General features: G+C 37.7%; 1 protein-coding gene across 7 annotated transcripts in view; it reads left to right on the top strand.

Annotated features, from left to right (window-relative positions):
- Window positions 1-13649, top strand: part of Hnmt (histamine N-methyltransferase) — a 57643-nt gene that overhangs the window by 11763 nt on the left and 32231 nt on the right. The window contains exons 1-3 of one of the 7 annotated variants that reach the window (XM_028772788.1): window positions 997-1062; window positions 3197-3343; window positions 6118-6170. In XM_028772788.1, coding sequence (XP_028628621.1) covers window positions 3207-3343; window positions 6118-6170 — 190 coding nt within the window. In that variant the 5' untranslated portion in view covers window positions 997-1062; window positions 3197-3206. The other 6 variants (XM_028772791.1, XM_028772793.1, XM_028772792.1 and 3 more) reach the window with 6 other exon arrangements.

The following is a 13649-nucleotide window of genomic DNA, read 5'->3' as shown; positions in this document are numbered from 1 at the left end:
ATTGGAGGCTTTATTGCTGAGAACAACATCCACACAGCTAATTGAATGTGGATAGAAGCTTGTGCTAAGTTCTAGTCTCTTCGCTGTGGGAAAGTATTCTTTTGGCTACCAAAAGAGTAACGTGGACACCAAGCTTGCCACAGAACCTTTGACCGACAGTCTTTCCTGCCTGGAAGATATGCTAGAGAATACAGGACTATTGCATTTCTTAGTGCTCTTAATTGTCTTTGGGAAAAAATAATGTAAAGGGATCTTCATATTGAAATGGTGCAGAATACAAGTTGTATAGCAAAATCTAAGAAAAATAATGTATCAAACAATTTATTCTTTTAGTTGTCACGTGATCTTTTGTAACTTAGAGGATGTGGGTTCTATCTAATAATATCAATACCTCCATACTCAGTTAGGATATTAAATGAGATAATATGCAGAAGGTATTTTAGTGTGATCAGAGTTTAATAAATGATAGGTAGTGGGATGAGAACTGCAGTTTGGTTAGACAATGAGTAAGAATCTGAAGTTCATTTTAAACTTGTCTAAAAAGTTTAAATTTTAGTACATCATTATGTATTGAAAATAATTTTAAAGACAATAATGATTTTGTTATCATTGAGGAGTTCCTGCAGTGATGGAGGTTCTATCTAATATTCCAAAGGGAAAGGAGGTGTCTCTACATTAGGCCATTCCAACCAGACATTTTCCCCAAGAAAATTCCACACCACTTACCAATTAGGAAAAATATTTTATGTAAAATATTAAAGGGAAGTTGTGATTACTGAACCCAGAACTTAATAAAAAGCAAGTCATACTAAAAGCAACAAAATTCACATTTTTGAAAAAAGAATCATAAAAATGCCACAGATGTAAAGTATGTATTTCAAGAGAGTATTTGGAAATGCTATGTAAAAATTTGAAATGCTAACATATAAATACGCAGATGAGTATCCTGAATTATTGCATTATAAATTATTTGACTACGTAATCAATTTTCTGTAGAACATTTAATGAAATCTGGAAGATCTTGGAGAAAGCAGAACATTGTGAAACAATGCTCTAGTCCAGGTAAGTGGTAGCATCCATGAATAGACAGCTTTGGCATTCTGTGCTTATTTACAAATGCCATTTTTAAAGGATAAACTACAGTCTTTCCAACAACAATAACTATAAAAAGTCAAGGAGTTAATTATATAAGAACATAATACTTTATGGATAAGTAATATTGTTTTTATTAAGTCTTGATTTTAAGTTTTTGAAAGACTATGTTTTATTTTTTAAAGGTTAAATGTCATATTGAGAAAAATGCTTGTTAAAATATAAAGATTAACATATTTAATTTATAAAGAGCACATACACATAAAGAAAAGTATCAGGATCCAATTGAAATGAGAAGGAAGGGGATGAATGGGAACTACACAAAGCAGGAAGTACAAATGGCTAACAGAACGAACGTTTATTCTCACATACTGTCAATGAAATGAAAACAGTTAATATTTACAATTTTCATGCAACAAATCAGCACAGTCATAGACAAGCATGATCTTTTCCATGTACTGAAGACACCATAAACAAGCAAGTTCCTGCATTGTTACTGGGAGTTTAAGTTTGGACAAGGAAATTGGGAATCAAAATAATAATTTGGATTCAGAGTCTTAGCAATGTTCAAAGCAGCGATACAAATTCTAAGGAAACAGTATCCTCGAAAGGTAATGTTTGAAAGTGCTCCATAAGTAGTTTTGTGTGTTAAAGAATTTCTTCGTGTGTGTGTGTGTGTGTGTGTGAATTTAGCATTTTTGTCTTTTCCTTTCAAGATTATTTGGATACAGTTTGTTTAATTTAGGCGAACTGAAATTGGAGTACTATCTAGGAGGTATAAGGAGATGGGTTTGGATTGAATGTAAAGATTTTTATGAAAGCTTAAAATATCCTTAAAACATTCCCAGCCCTTCCACATTCCACTGCCGTGCCTTGAGCAAAGCACTCAACCTCTTAGAATCTCAGCCCTCCCAGCAGTACTGGGAGGAAGCTCAGGGTGTCACAATAATTCTCAGGCTACATTTTGAAAAGTGTTGCACTGTTTCTGGCATGCAATTTCTCAACGGAATCATCTCTGCTGTTAGTAACACTTAGATCTACCTGATAGTCAAAGAGAGGCCGTCCCTGTGGCACTACAGAGCACCTCACTAGTGGAAGTAGCCGTTAGTGTAAGTTCATAAGCATATGTTTAACCATTTAAGCAAACAGAAGCCTGTGAGCAATTTGTTCAGGAGAAAAAGTATGCTTCTGCTCTTGTCTTTATTAGCTAACAACCATGTAGATATAAACTTGGGATTTCAGGTGAGTGGTTAATAAGTGAAGATGGAACTTTCAGTTTTAGGAGGCTCAGAACTGAGAAGTGCCTGTGTTAATCCTTTTATGGTAATACTAAGGCCTCCTGTTACTTTAAATTTCTCTTACAGCTCCTGTGCTCCTCCTTGACTTAAATTTTTTCCTGATTTGTTCAAACAAATCGATCAGTGTTTGAAGAGATCAGCAGTTGAGCTTAAGAGTCAAAAACTAAGATAAACAAAGGCAGGGAGCTCTACAACAAACACACATAGCCAGATGTTGGTTGGTTGTCAATAGATTTTAGCAGTTGTAGGTTTCTGAAAGTTATATGCGTAGCCTTGTAGCAATCCTGGTCATTCTAAAAACTAACTGACCTTTTGCCTTAAAAGCAAAGCAAAACAAAATACCCTCTTTCTTACTTGGAACTTACTTGTGACCCCTACTTGAAAGCAAAACAAAACAAAACAAAACACAAACACAAACTAACAAACAAAAAAAAAAAAAAAGGAAAGAAAGAAAAAACCAAAATCAGGAAGTGATTGGAAGGCTTTTGCAGCTTTCCAGAGCTGTCAGCCTGCTTTACAGCTCTGCAAGGTGCAAAGTACAGAAAGTCCTGTACAAACAGTGGCGCAGTAAGCTCTGTTTGGTAGTTTTGGGTGTCTGTCACTGCAAAGCAGATTTAAGTGCCGTGGTTTATTTTTTTATTCACGGATTATTATCATTATTTATTTATTTTTACTTATTTGGCGCGGTTTGGGAGACTTATTTGGCGCAGGGTAAAAGGAACTGGTGGGGGAGGGGAGAGAAAGAGGGAAAAGAAGGAACTAGGAACAGAGGAAGTAAAACGGAGCTCCCTCCTTGTTTTTATTAGAGAACCCAATATGGCATCTTGCATGAGGAGCTTACTTTCTGACCACAGCAGATACGTGGAATCTTTTCGGAGGTTTCTAAATAATTCCACGGAACACCAGTGCATGCAAGAATTCATGGATAAGAAGCTTCCAGGCATAATAGCAAGGTAACAAAAAGTGTCGTTTCTTCCAGTAGACTAACCCTCTACCCAGCCCAGGGGGTAGGCAGGGGTGGAGGAGGCCCTGGGATTAGAGCCATAGATAATCACAGCTGCCTGCTGCTGCTGCTGCTGCCTGGCCTTGTCTAAATTGGCTGGCCTCGCTTAGGCAGCTCTGTTTGTGCTATAAATACCGAGACTGATTTGTGCGGTATAGCTGGCAGCGCAGGCTAAGTGTTAACTATTTGTTGGCTTTAAAGGCACAAGCCCAACCTTATTTGGGAAAAAGATTCAAATCATTAAACTCGGATTTATTTTTCTAGGCTCCTTTCAAATTATATATGTTTTTAAAAGTCCCAAATATATTCTTGTATTCTTTCCATAGAATCAGACAAAAGTAATTGCAGAATGAGATTTGTTCCAGAGCATAGAATCAGTGCTTCTGAATTCTAATAAAGATGATTTAAACTCATCCTCTTTTTCTGTTATTTTCATTCTTCCCCAAAGTATCTTTTCCTTTCAACTTAATATTATCAATATGATTCTGAAAAAAAAAAGAATTAGTTTACCATAATCAGTAAAACTGGTTTCTATGCCCACAAACTCCTTTATTTTTCATTAATTTTTGATTAATGTGTTCAATTTGTCTCAAAGCTGATAAGCATTATTGAGGTAACAGAAGAGAGTCAAGTCACCTATCTGGGGATAAATTGTTGCAAGAAGTAACTATATAAAACTAGGAAGAAGTGACTGACTGTGGAGCTAATTTACAAGCAACAAAGAAATCTGATGTTTTATCTTACCCTGTCTGAATTTCTCTGTGGAGTTAGTTCCCCTTCTCCTCAACCAGAGCAGACTTGTTGGACAAATACAGAATTCTATGTGTCTTTTTCTCTTCCTCCCTTTGTCCAGCACTTTATAAACTGAGTCATTTCCCTAGCCTTGTATTTTATATCTTAACAAGGTTCATTAACTGACACATAATAGAATAAAGGATATAGAAATTAAATCATTGGTTCCACACCCCACCCTGTGTACTCATAGATGTCACTAAGTATAAGTGGATCTAGGCTTTACAATAAGAGCTCAAGAAGTTGGGAGGAAATTGTCGTTGTGGGAGAGAGAGGAAGAATTGGAGGGGAAGGAACAGTGGGTGAATTTGATCCAAACTATTATGTGCATGTATGACATGTTCAAGCTAAAAACCAGTAAAATATTAAAGCAGATAATCAAGTAGACAATTTTATCTGAAACTATAATTTACTTCTTTGGAACTTTCTCTTAATTTTTGAAGATCTAGTGTAAGGATCTGAAAATCGCTGAAGGAAAACCCCAGACTTAGTGTACAAAGACAAAGAGCGTTTGTTCTGTAGAAACAACCAGCGTGCAGGGGTCAACCGTTCTTTGAAATGGTGACCCATCCTGAGATAAAGCATTTCCCATTTTTTTGTGTTATCCCCAGGCTGTTCTTTGGGGGAGGTTTTATGACCTTGTTTCTGGATTTCGGGGTCTGTTCCTGGAGCTGTGCCTTAGGGCCTTCTTTTCAAAATCAGGCGTGGTCCTTAAATGGGGACAAGTGGGGCTTATATCATGCTTTCATAGGTTATAGGTTACGTTCTCAGTATTTTCAGTTTGGATAGTACACATTCATCACTTAGCTTAGGCAGATCTTTGAGTTTTTTTCAACCTCACAGTTTAGACTGAAGATGGAGGGTGTAAGGCAATGATGACCCCTTCCTTGTCTTCTGAATGTATCCAGTCTAGATAGAATTTTGGCTGTAGAATTTGTAAAAGACTCATGAGATTTCATTTATGCACTCTGATTTTAAGTTGAAAGCACTATCTTATTATTACTTTTTTGAAATATAATTCCTAGGATAGGCATACAATAAACACACAATAAATATTCGTTTATTGAAAGGAAGACAGAAGGAAGAGGAAAAGACATTAGATGTATCATAAACCACCAAGTCCTTGCCAAGGCCCAGGTTTTATATTGTCATTGTGAAATGTCAACAGAGATTGACAGAACTATGCATCCTTATTTTCTAGCATCCAAAGAAATGCCACTTTTTACATGCTAGATGGTTATAGTGGTACTTCTATGTCTCCAAATTCAAGAAAGGAATGGAGCCTGTTGAAGGAGACCCCCTGCATATTGGGAGTTTCCTCCCAAACCAGAATTAGGCACAAACCACTCCCAAACACCTGTTTTCACAGTGAAATCCTTTATTAATCTGGGAAGGAAAGCTAAAATAGTTGCTTTCTGACTCAGGACTTTACAGGTGCAATTTTAAGAAAAAAGCGGGAGGCCTGTGTTAGAGTGGGCTAGGATGTGGTGGTATATCTTGATTGGGCATGTTAATTAAGTGAACCAAAGGGGGCTTTCGATTGCTGGACTTTAATACTTTTTCAGCTGGGCCTTGATAGTCAGCCTCAGGAGGAGGAAGTGGCCAAATAAGGGAATAGACCTTGGTGGCCAGCTCTAGGGATGTAATCTGATGCTTTTTAATAAGACAGAGGGAATGGAGAAGGACAAGGCCTGCCAGAGCCATGGTCCCCACTTTCAAGTTGGCCTGGTTCCCTTCTTCTGTGTTTTCAGGCACTCTAATAAGAGCAACAGAAATAAATAAAGAGCCACAGACATGACGTCACTTTCTTGTCGGCCTCTTGTCCATTCATCAATTCTCTTTTGCTTATCAATAGACTTGATAGGAAGAATTGACAAAGCACCTTTCATGTGTTTCTTAAATTGTATAATTTTGTGTTTGCTTGCTTTCCAGGATTGGAGAAAATAAAGCAGAAATTAAGATTCTGAGTGTAGGCGGAGGTGCAGGTATGAATAATACATATAGAATTTATATTCTACTATAGGTACCATGGTATTTAATAGCCATATTGTTCATGCTCTAGAAAGCCACTTAGCTTTTGTAAAATATTGAGTTATAAATACTAGCAACATTATTCAGCTCAAATTCATTGCTCTCAAGACATGTATAGGCTTTGGGACATTAGCCTTCATTATTATTTGTAGGATATGTGAGAAATGATATTTTTTAAAAAAATCTTTTTTTTTATAAATAGAAAACCAGAAGATTTTATAAGTAGAAAACTTAGACGATTATTACTGTTACCGGTCCATGTGAGGAAGGGAAACTTTGACTAGAATGTAAATTGATGTATAGCTCCATTCATTAAAAATATCTCAATATGGGCAAAATATACTTAATATCATAGTTAATTTACATTATTACAGCCCCATCTCTGAAAATTGGCCTTACTGCTCCCTTCTGAATGAATTCTAAAAGTATTTTTAATTAGTCAAAGTACTTTCTTATATGTGTTTTATTGACATCACTTGGCCTTATTATTCTTAAGAGTTTTTAATTCTAGAAAAATACTAACTCTGGCAAAGCAGGTTGATATATGTAACTGCCCCTAATGAACTGTGTAATTTTGACTAATACATAAACTGAGAATTTTCTCATTGTAAAATGGAAACACTGAGTCTTATCTACAGGCTTGGACTAAGAAAGCATTCATAAAGTGCCGAACAGGTGCTGTCCCTCCTGTAAGGCAAAGGCTTTGCCTCTCTGAAACATTAAAAGAACACGTTTCTTCTCAAGGGTTAGTATTTGTTTCATATGAAGGTATTAGTCATCTTTGACTTAATATATTAATATAAACCATGCTGACCTAGTTATGATTGTGGTCTACTAAGTGGAAACTATACTGCTACTTGTTACTTAGTGTCCTGAGCCTGTTTACTATAAGGTGTTGAGTGCCATATGAGTGATGTGTGTTGTAGCCCATATTAATGCAAGGAAATCAAGAGCCTGTCAGCGAAGAAGAATAGCCAGTTTATGGTGGCATATGTGTTCTTTTTTTTTATTCTTCATAAAATTCAGTGTGCTATAATGTAATAAGGCTAATCCTAAAAATCCATTTATTCTGTTATCTTTAACCACAGAGCCAGAGAGAGCAATAAAGACAAATCAGGATTACTATTGATTGTGGTGAAGTACTCAAAGAATATCCTGTTAATTCACATAGTAAAGAGGGCCATTTCCAGGGTGTTGCATAAGAGTTTCAGATAGCCTCTTAGCATCAGGACTATGACTTCATAGTGTCATGTGTGCTTAGAGAGTATAAAAAACAACAATAACAAAAATAATCCATATTATTGCTTAGCTAATTGTCTTTTAATATAAAATAATTAATTGAATTTCTAATGGAAATGTATCTACATTTTTTTTTCAGGGATAGGTAATTATCATTTATTAATTGTTCTTTATGTTTTCTTTTTTTTTTTCTTTTTTTTTATTGGATGATTTATTTACATTTCCTATGTTGTCCCCTTACCCCATCCCCCACCACCCCCTCGGAACCCCTAATCCCCTCGCCCCTCCTCCTTCTTCTCTGTGGATGTAACATCTATCCACACCCCCCCACTCCCACCTCCCCACCCTCAAAATTCCCACCCCCTGGGGCATCCAGCCTTCATGAGGTCAAGGTTCTCTTCTTCCACCTATGCCCAGCAGGGCCCTCCACTTTTACATATTCAGCTGAAGCCCTGGATCCCCCCCTAAGTGCTCCCAGGCTGGTGATTTAGACCCTGGGAGCTGTGGTTGGTTGGTATTATTGCTCTCCTCATGGTGCCACAAACCCTTTCAGCTCCTTCAGTCTTCACTCTAACTCCTCTATTGAGAACCCCATGATCAGTTCAATGGCTAGTTGTGAGCATCTGCCTCTGAATATGTCTGACTCTTGAAGGCCTCTGAGGAGATATCCATATCAGGCTCTTATCAGCATGCACTTCCTGTCTTCCACATCAGCATCTACCTTTGGTGATTGCACATGGGATAGATACTCAGGTGGGGTGGTCTTGAGATGGCCCCTCCTTCAGTTTCTGTCCCTCACTTTGTCTCCATATTTGCTCCCTTGAGTATTTTGTTGCTCCTTCTAAGAAGGACCAAATCACCCTCACTTGGTCTTCCTTCTTTATGGGCTTCATGTGGCCTGTGAGTTGCATCTTGGGCATTTCAAGGTTCTAGGCTAATATCCAATAATCAGTGAGTGAATACCATGTGTCTTCTTTTGTGATTGGCTTACCTCACTCAGGATGATAATTTCTAGTTCCATCCATTTACCAAGGAACCTCTCGAATTCATTGTTTTTAATAGCTGAGTAATACTCCATTGTGTAAATATACCACATTTTTTGAATCCATTCCTCAGTTGAAGGACATCTGGGTTCTTTCCAGCTCCTGGCTATTATAAATAAGGCTGCTATGAACATAGTTGAGCATATGTCCTTGTTATATGTTCGAGCATCTTCTGGGTATATGCCTAGGAGTGGTATAGCTGGATCCTCGGGTAATGCTATGTCCAATTTTCTGAGGAACCGCCACACTGATTTCCAAAGTGGTTGCACCATCTTGCAGTCCCACCAACAATGGAGGAGTGTTCCTCTTTCTCCACACCCTCGCCAGCATCTACTATCACCTGAGTTTTTAATCTTAGCCATTCTGACTGGTGTGAGATGGAATCTCAGGGTTGTTTTGATTTGCATTTCCCTGACGACTAAGGATGCTGAACATTTCTTTAGATGCTTCTCGGCCATTCGAGTTTCTTCCGTTGAAAATTCTTTGTTAAGCTCTATACCCCATTTTTTAATAGGGTAATTTGGTTGTCTGGAGTCTAATTTCTTGAGTTCTTTGTATATATTGGATATTAGCCCTCTATCAGATGAAGGATTGGTAAAGATCTTTTCCCAATTTGTTGGTTGTCGTTTTGTCCTATTGACAGTGTCCTTTGCCTTACAGAAACTTTGCAATTTTATGAAGTCCCATTTGTCAATTCTCGATCTTAGAGCATATGCCATTGGAGTTCTGTTCAGGAACTTTTCCCCTGTGCCCAAGTATTCGAGGCTTTTCCCCACCTTCTCTTCTATTAGTTTCAGTGTATCTGGTTTTATGTGGAGGTCCTTTATGCACATAGACTTGAGCTTTGTACAGGGGGATAAGAATGGATCAATTTTCATTCTTCTACATGTTGTCTTCCAGTTGAACCAGCACCATTTGTTGAAAATGCTGTCCTTTTTCCACTGGACAGTTTTAGCTCCTTTGTCAAAGATCAAGTGACCATAGGAGTGTGGGTTCATTTCTGGGTCTTCAATTCTATTCCATTGATCTTCCTGCCTGTCTCTGTACCAATACCAGGTAGTTTTTATCACTATTGCTCTGTAGTACAGCTTGAGGTCAGGGATGGTAATTCCTCCCGAAGTTCTTTTATTGTTGAGAATAGTTTTCGCTATCCTGGGTTTTTTGTTATTCCATATGAATTTGAGAATTTCCTTTTCTAACTCTGTGAAGAATTGAGTTGGGATTTTAATGAGGATTGCATTGAATCTGTAGATTGCTTTTGGCAAGATGGCCATTTTTATTATATTAATCCTGCCAATCCATGAGCATGGGAGATCTTTCCATCTTCTGAGATCTTCTTCAATTTCTTTCTTCAGAGACTTGAAGTTCTTGTCATAGAGGTCTTTCACTTGCTTGGTTAGATTCACACCAAGGTATTTTATATTATTTGCAACTATTGTGAAGGGTGTCATTTCCCTAATTTCTTTTTCAGTCTGTTTATCTTTCATGTAGAGGAAGGCTACTGATTTGTTTGAGTTGATTTTATAACCAGCCACTTTGCTGAAGTTGTTTATCAGGTTTAGGAGTTCTCTGGTGGAAGTTTGGGGGTCACTTAAGTATACTATCATATCATCTGCAAATAGCGATATTTTGACTTCTTCCTTTCCTATTTGTATCCCTTTGACTTCTTTTTGCTGTCTAATTGCTCTGGCTAAGACTTCCAGTACTATATTGAATAGGTAGGGGGAGAGTGGGCAACCTTTTCTAGTCCCTGATCTTAGTGGGATTGCTTCAAGTTTCTCTCCATTTAGCTTGATGTTGGCTACTGGTTTGCTGTAAATTGCTTTTACTATGTTTAGGTAGGGGCCTTGAATTCCTGATCTTTCCAAGACTTTTATCATGAAGGGATGTTGAATTTTGTCAAATGCTTTCTCAGCATCTAGTGAGATGATCATGTGGTTTTTTTCTTTAAGTTTGTTTATATAGTGGATTACATTGATGGATTTCCGAATATTGAACCATCCCTGCATTCCTGGGATAAAACCTACTTGATCATGATGGATGATTGTTTTGATGTGGTCTTGGATTCGGTTTGCTAGAATTTTATTGAGTATTTTTGCATCGATGTTCATAAGGGAGATTGGTCTGAAGTTCTCTTTCTTTGTCGTGTCTTTGTGGGGTTTGGGTATGAGTGTAATTGTAGCTTCATAGAACGAATTGGGTAGTGTTCCTTCTGTCTCTATTTTGTGGAATAGTTTGAAGAGAATTGGTATTAGGTCTTCCTTGAAGGTCTGATAGAATTCAGCACTAAAACCATCTGGTCCTGGGCTTTTTTTAGTGGGGAGGCTTTTGATGACTGCTGCTATTTCCTGAGGGGTTATGGGACTATTTAGATGGTTTATCTGCTCCTGGTTTAACTTCGGTACCTGGTATCTGTCTAGGAAATTGTCCATTTCATCCAGGTTTTCCAGTTTTGTTGAGTATAGGCCTTTGTAGTAGGATCTGATGATTTTTTGAATTTCTTCAGTTTCTGTTGTTATGTCTCCCTTTTCAGTTCTGATTTTATTAATTTGGATACTGTCTCTGTGCCCTCTGGTTAATCTGGCTAAGGGTTTATCTATCTTGTTGATTTTCTCAAAGAACCAACTCCTGGTTTTATTGATATTTTGTATTGTTCTTTCTGTTTCTATTTGGTTGATTTCAGCCCTGAGTTTGATTATTTCCTGACTTCTACTCCTCCTGGGTGTATTTGCTTCTTTTTGTTCTAGAGCTTTTAGTTGTGCAGTCAACTTGTTAGTGTGTGCTCTTTCCAGTTTCTTTTTGTAGGCACTTAGAGCTATGAGCTTTCCTCTTAGCACTGCCTTCATGGAGTCCCACAAGTTTTGGTATGATGTGTCCTCATTTTCATTGAATTCTAAAAAGTCTTTTATTTCTTTCTTTATTTCTTCCTTGACCAAGTCATCATTGAGTAGAGAGTTGTTCAGTTTCCATGTGTACGTGGGTTTTCCATTGTTTTTGTCATTATTAAAGACCAGTCTTAGTCCGTGGTGATCTGATAAGATGCAAGGGATTATTTCAATCTTTTTGTATCTGTAGAGGCTTGTTTTGTGACCAATTATATGGTCTATTTTGGAGAAGGTACCATGAGGTGCTGAGAAAAAGGTATATTCTTTTGTTTTAGGATGAAATGTTCTATAGATGTCTGTTAAGTCCATTTGGTTCATAACTTCTGTTAATTTCAAAGTGTCTCTGTTTAGTTTCTGTTTCCATGATCTGTCCATTGCTGACAGTGGGGTGTTGAAATCCCCCACTATTATTGTGTGAGGTGTAATGTGTGTTTTGAGCTTTAGTAAAGTTTCTTTTATGTATGTAGGTGCCCTTGCATTTGGAGCATAGATGTTCAGAATTGAGAGTTCACCTTGGTAGATTTTTCCTTTGATGAGTATGAAGTGTCCTTCCTTATCTTTTTTGATTAATTTTGGATGAAAGTCGATTTTATTTGATATTAGAATGGCTACTCCAGCTTGTTTCTTGGGACCATTGGCTTGAAAAATTGTTTTCCACCCTTTTATTCTGAGGTAGTGTCTGTCTTTGTCACTGAGGTGCGTTTCTTGTATGCAGCATAATTCTGGGTCTTGTTTGTGTATCCAGTCTGATAGTCTGCGTCTTTTTATTGGGGAATTGAGACCATTGATGTTAAGAGATATTAAGGAAAAATGATTGTTGCTTCCTGTTATTTTTTTTATTAGAGGTAAAGTTATGTTTGTATCTTTTTTGAGGGTTGTTGGAAGATTACTTACTTGCTTTTCCTAGGTTGTAGTTTCCCTCCTTGTGTTGGCATTTTCCATCAATTATCCTTTGAAGTGCTGGGTTTGTGGGAAGATATTGTGCAAATTTGGTTTTGTCATGGAATATCTTGGTTTCACCATCTATAGTGATTGAGAGTTTTGCTGGGTATAGTAATCTGGGCTGGCAATTGTGTTCTCTTAGGGTCTGTATGATGTCAGTCCAGGCTCTTCTGGCTTTTATAGTCTCTGGTGAGAAGTCTGGTGTAATTCTTATAGGTCTGCCTTTATATGTTACTTGACCTTTTTCCCTTACTGCTTTTAGTATTTTTTCTTTGTTTTGTGCATCTGATGTTTTGATTATTATGTGACGGGAGGTATTTCTTTTCTGGTCTAGTCTATTTGGTGTTCTGTAGGCTTCTTGTATGTTTATGGGCATCTTGTTCTTTAGGTTAGGGAAGTTTTCCTCAATAATTTTGTTGAAGATATTTACTGGCCCTTTAAGTTGGGAATCTTCATTCTCATCTATACCTATTATCCTTAGGTTTGGTCTTCTCATTGTGTCCTGGATTTCCTGGATGTTTTGAGTTAGGAGTTTTTTGCATTTTGCATTTTCTTTGACAACTGTGTCAATATTTTCCACCGTATCTTCTGCATTTGAGATTCTCTCTTCTATCTCTTGTATTCGGTTGGTGATGCTTGCGTCTGTGACTCCTGATCTCTTTCTTAGGTTTTCTATCTCCATGGTTGTCTCCCTTTGAACTTTCTTTATTGTTTCTATTTCTAGTTTCAGATCCTGAATGTTTTTGTTTAATTCCTTCTTTGTGTTTTCTTGCATTTCTTTAAGGGATTTCTGTGATTCCTCTTTAAGGGCTTCTATCTGTTTACTTGTACTCTCCTGTATTTCTTTAAGGGAGTTACTTAATTCCTTCTTATAATCCTCTATCATCATCATGAGAAGTGATTTTAATTCTGAATCCTGCTTTTCAGGTGTGATGGGGTGTTCAGGGCTTGCTGTATTGGGAGAATTGGGCACTGATGATGCCAAGAAACTTTGGTTTCCGTTGCTTATGTTCTTGCGCTTGCCTTTCGCCATCTGGTTAACTCTAGTGGTACCTGCCCTCCCTGTGTAAAACTGGAGTCTGTATTTCCAGTTATCTTGCTTATTGCAGAGCTCCTCAGAGTCCAGAGGTCTCTGTGGTCTTATGCTCCTAATCTCCTGGGTGGAATAACTCCTGGGACTCAGGCCACCTCTTGGATCTGGAAATCCTTCTGCTCTGAGTGCAGTGGGTCCTCGATGACTCAGGATTCAGTTTCAGCTGCTCTGAGTGCAGTGGCTCCAGCTGCTCTGAGTGCAGTGGCTCCTGGATGACTCAGGATTCAGTTT

Source organism: Grammomys surdaster, unplaced genomic scaffold, assembly GCF_004785775.1.
Source record: "Grammomys surdaster isolate TR1022 unplaced genomic scaffold, NIH_TR_1.0 219, whole genome shotgun sequence".
Classification (NCBI taxonomy): domain Eukaryota; kingdom Metazoa; phylum Chordata; class Mammalia; order Rodentia; family Muridae; genus Grammomys; species Grammomys surdaster.
Note: the sequence above shows the minus strand (reverse complement) of the source record. Positions and strands in the feature narration are given on the sequence as shown.